Below are 4,736 nucleotides of genomic sequence, written 5' to 3'. Positions count from 1 at the left end.
CCCCCCCGCCACACCCCTGGGTCACTGCAGCCCTCACCCCCCACTCCTCTTGTGTGCCCGGCCCCTGCAGGCCTGTGTTTGAGACCCGCACTTGACTGAGTTTCCGGGCCAGTCACAGGCAGGTAGAGAGAGGCCGGGGTCCATTCGGGCAGGGCTCGCAGAACTTTTCCTTTGCTGTCTGTGGGGCGGGGTCACGTAGGGCGGGAACCGGCAGTCATGACAGCCTCCACCCACGGGCCGACCGCCCATGTTCTCCTGCATTCATCGGAGAACGAGTGAGGCCAGGCCACTCATCCCGCGTTCCTTGTTACCAAACAGGGAGGCGGGAGGCCGGGGCCCAGACATGGCACACAGCCTTGCACACGCTCACCGAGCACCCACTATGCACCGCGTCTATGCCTCAGAGCGCCAGGACCCCCTACGGCTGAGCCACTGGGCCCGGTACCCAGAGGCAGACTCTGGCGCCTGTGACAGACCCTCCTGGATTGAGACCAGGTGGCAGGGGTGGGAGGGGCAGGAAGAGGGAAGGAGCCCCCACAACGGTGTCCCAGCGGACGTCACTCACGGAGTACTTAGCTTTTTAGCGGGCGTTGCGGCCCAACCCAGGGCCGACTTCATGCAGAGGAAGGTGGGCAGGCAGGCTCCAGGCACAGCGTGGGGGCTGAGGCGCTGCTGGGAAGACTAAAGCCTGGCTGAGCCTCAGTTTCCTCCTTGGTGACGGGGGTGTCGTAGGGAATCAGTCTCATTGACGAGTCAGCAGGGAGGGCTGGGCTCTGTGGGTCACGTGGTCCATGCGGCGTGGGCTCTGCAGGTTGTAGGGTCCACACAGCACAGGCTCTGCGGGTCATAGGGTCCACACAGCGCGGGTTCTGCGGGTCATAGGATCCACACAGCGTGGGCTCTGCGGGTCGTAGGATCCACACAGCACGGGCTCTGTGGGTCGTAGGGTCGTGGGGTCCACACACCACGGGCTCTGCGGGTCGTAGGGTCGTGGGGTCCACACAGCACGGGCTCTGCGGGTCGTAGGGTCGTGGGGTCCACGCAGCCCCTCAGTCCTGCCCTTAGAGTGCAAAGTTAGCCAGAGGCAGTGAGAAAACGGTCGCGGGGCCGAGCTCTGGTACGGCTGCGGGTATAATCACAGCCAGCGGCCCTCGGGTGTAACTGGGTGCGCGGCCGAGCAGGTGCGGGCAGCTGGCTGTAGGAGCTGCTTCAAACCTGGGGGTTATTTCATGACCCCGGGGCCGGCAGCAGGCGGGGCCGGGCCGGACGGGCTGTGCATGTGCCGGCAGGTGCGGTGGGCGCGGACGGCGTGCTGGGCCGGGTGCCGCAGAGCGTGGTGGACGACGAGGAGGGTGGCCTGCGGAGTGCCCTGACGGCATCACTGGAGCTGCGGGGCCTGGGCCGGGTGGCCGACAACGCGCAGCAGCAGTACCTACGCTCGCGGCCCGCGCCCTCGCCCGAGTCCATCAAGAGGGCCAAGGAGCTGGACTTTGCAGGGCTGGGCCTGCACCCCCTCTTCAGTGAGTCCCTGCTTGGGGCACGGGACAGAGGGCAGTGGGTGGGCCCCCCAGAGCCTCCCCCGGCCTCACACCTCCTCCCCACACCCTCCAGGCTCGCGCTTTGAGGAGAAGGAGCTGCAGCGGCTAAAGATGGTAGACAGCATCAAGAACTACCGCTCAAGGGCGGTGAGTAAGGGAGTGAGAGAGCACAGGGTGGGGGGGCGAGGCTCTCTGCGGCCTGAGGTCACATGGTGGCCGCTGTGGAGCCTGGAGTCTGGCTGAGTGCCCCCCCCCCCCAGCAGGGCTTTTCTTCTGAGCTTGCAGGTTCTTTTGTTTGCAGCTCTGGCTCCTCAGCATCTAGAGATGCCCCCTGTTCTAGAACCATCCCTGCTGGTCTGCAGCAGGCTCACCACATGGTAGCCATTTCCTGCCACTTGCAGAAGGGTAGACTGAGGCTCGCAGAGGGGAGTGACCTGTGCTGGGCCTGTCTGAGGCCCGGAACTGGCCATCAGTAGCATTTCATCCCCTCTAGGACCGCCCCCCCCCAGCACCTCCCTTCCTCTCCCAGCACCCATGCAGGGCATGCCCGGAAACACAGATAGGCTAAGAGCCTGGTTAAGAGCTCTGGTTTCAGAGCTGCGTGAACTGGACTTGAAATTCCACTCTGGCTTGTCTCAGCTGTGTGACCTTGGGTTGGTTACTTGCTCTCTCTGGGCCTCCCTTTCCAATGATGAAATGCAGGTGACAAGAATACCCACGTCGTAGAGTAGAGAGGACCCGGGGAAGAATGCCACAGGGAGCCCCCCATGCTGGCAAGGGCCGGGCTGGGAGGAGGAGGCCCGTGGCGAAGGACTCCTGTGTCCCCTCCGCAGACCATCTTTGAGATCAATGCCTCCAGCCGGGACCTGAGCAGCCAGGTGATGCGCGCCAAGCGGCAGAAGGACTGCAAGGCCATCGCCAGCTTCCAGCAGGGGCGGCCGGGGCGGCAGGAGGGCCCAGCTGGCCCAGCCCCAGGCTGCCCGGCCCCCCAGGAAGAGAGGCCCGAGGAGGAGCAGGATGCAGCGGGAGAGAGTTTGGAGGTACAGGCCCCACCCTGGGGACCCCAGAGTTTGGGTTGGGGGGGGAGGGGCAGAGGCAGGGCCGTCCTCAGGGCTCTGAGCCGTCGCTGCGGGTGTGGACGCCGTGCTCACTGCCGCAGCGCTCCTGGTCCCTGGGCCTCACCCAAACGCCCGGTGCAGGATGTGTCTCAGGACCCAGAATCTTCAGGGTGGGTGCCTGTGTAGACATAACACCCCATGGAGGTCTTGGGGGGTCACCACTGTCAGAGGCATCAGAGGTCCCACAGCAAGATGTGACGTTCGGCCCCCACGCCGAGGGACAGGAAGCTTCTCAGTGGCTCAGCGTGGCCTTTGCCACCAAGTGCAGTTCGGGGAAGCTCACTTCCAGAACCTGGTGGACCAGCGCACAGCAGCCAAGTGATGATGGGTCTTGGTCCCCGCCTGCAGGGCAGATTCGTGCCCCGTCATTGTCATCCTCAACGTGACCCTCTAGGCCGAGGCCCGGGGCAGGGGGAAAGGGTCACAGAGGGGACTCCTGGGAGCAGCGGGCATGACACAGGCAGCTTCAGACATGGGACCTTCATGCTAGAAGGTAGGCTGGGGGCACGGGCACCCTGCCCACTGGTTGGACGAGGTCCTGGATCTGCCCAGCTGTCCCTCTTCTATCGGACCTGGACAGAGGGCTCAGTGACAGGCGAAAACTTCGGGAAGGTCCATACTGTATGGAGCTATAGGCCAGGCCCAGGGAGGGGCAGGGCCTTGCCTCGGTCACATGGCCTGAGAGACCGACCTGGGGCTGGAAGGCAGGTCTTGCCCCGCTTGGCACCACGGCCCCCCACTCCCCCACCCAGTCTGCTCTGCTGGTGCCGAGGTGGTGCCGCAGTGGGACAAGGAAACAGGGTCTGAATGGCGATACCGGACTTTCAGCCCCTGGCTCTCGGCACCAGCTGGGGTGGAGGGCGGGGAGGCCAGGGAGGCTCCCCAGGGGCTGCTGGTGTGACGCGGGGTGTCTGTCTGCCAGGATGTCTTCACAGAGGTCATGGGCCGGAAGCGGCAGCAGCGGGAACCTGACCGGGGAGCCAAGAGGCGGAGGGAGGAGGCCCGGCATCGGGACCAGGAGTTCTATATCCCCTATCGACCCAAGGACTTCGACAGCGAGCGGGGGTCAGTGGCTGGCCGGGTCTGGGGTGCGGCGGGTCGGGCCTGGTGGGCTGCCCATTGACCCTGTGACCTGTCCCCACCCCTCCTCTGCAGCCTGAGCGTCAGTGGGGCTGCGGGGGCCTTCGAGCAACAGGCGGCTGGCGCCGTCCTGGACCTGATGGGGGATGAAGCCCAGAACCTGACCAGGGGTCGGCAGCAGCTCAAGTGGTGAGTGAGCGAGCAAGCACCCTCCACGCCCGCCGGTCCGCCGCGTGGTCCCACACAACAGGCACGGGGCCCCCTGCCCGTCCTGGCCCGTTTGATCCCCTGGATCGGAAATATCCCCTCCCCATTTGACGGTGCACAGCCTGGGGTGTGACGACTCCCCCCTTTATGTCCCGCGTGATCACACACAGCGAAGACAACACCCCACCCCTCCCCCACATCCTGTCCCCTTGACCTGATCATGCACAACAGGGGTCTTGGTCCACCTGCCCTATTTGCTAGCTCACCTTTCTAGAGTGAGAGCTCATGACCCATTTTTCCCCTTTGGACTCTTGTTCCAGAGGTGTGATGGGAGTCCACCCAGGGTCACAGAGCCAGGAGGTGGCAGAGTAGGGCTGGGAACCCTCCCAGGGGGCCCCTAACACTGCTCCAGGGCCCCCAGTTCCCAGTGACCCCGTCTCCTGGGCTGCCAGGCAGAGACGAGGAGGGGCAGGGAGTGGGCCTTCGTGGAGCACTTGCTGGTGCTTCCCTCGAGGCCTCCCAGCAGGGCAGTGACGGGTGCCGAGGGGAAGTGGGCCACCCAGCCACCTCCCTCCACGGCAGCCCCCCCTCAACTCCCTCTCCCGCAGGGACCGGAAGAAGAAGCGCTTTGTGGGACAGTCAGGACAGGAAGACAAGAAGATCAAGACAGAGAGTGGCCGCTACATCAGCAGCTCCTACAAAGGGGACCTGTATCCGGGGGTGTGGCCAGGGGGTGGGGCCCAGCGGCTTCTATCTCTGCCTAGAGGTGGGGCCTGTAGCCAGGCTGTGGGGC

General features: G+C 65.0%; 1 protein-coding gene across 1 annotated transcript in view; it reads left to right on the top strand.

The window, feature by feature from the left end:
- DDX54 (DEAD-box helicase 54) overlaps positions 1-4,736 on the top strand; it is a 19,093-nt gene that overhangs the window by 11,828 nt on the left and 2,529 nt on the right. Inside the window, exons 13-18 of the mRNA XM_077747981.1 lie at positions 1,290-1,520; positions 1,612-1,685; positions 2,372-2,578; positions 3,579-3,721; positions 3,812-3,925; positions 4,552-4,653. Coding sequence (XP_077604107.1) covers positions 1,290-1,520; positions 1,612-1,685; positions 2,372-2,578; positions 3,579-3,721; positions 3,812-3,925; positions 4,552-4,653 — 871 coding nt within the window. The remainder of the gene's footprint in view (positions 1-1,289; positions 1,521-1,611; positions 1,686-2,371; positions 2,579-3,578; positions 3,722-3,811; positions 3,926-4,551; positions 4,654-4,736) is intronic.

This window comes from Crocuta crocuta, unplaced genomic scaffold (assembly GCF_008692635.1).
Source record: "Crocuta crocuta isolate KB4526 unplaced genomic scaffold, BGI_CrCroc_1.0 scaffold29, whole genome shotgun sequence".
NCBI classification, from domain to species: domain Eukaryota; kingdom Metazoa; phylum Chordata; class Mammalia; order Carnivora; family Hyaenidae; genus Crocuta; species Crocuta crocuta.
This window is presented reverse-complemented; position numbering and strand designations above follow the sequence as displayed.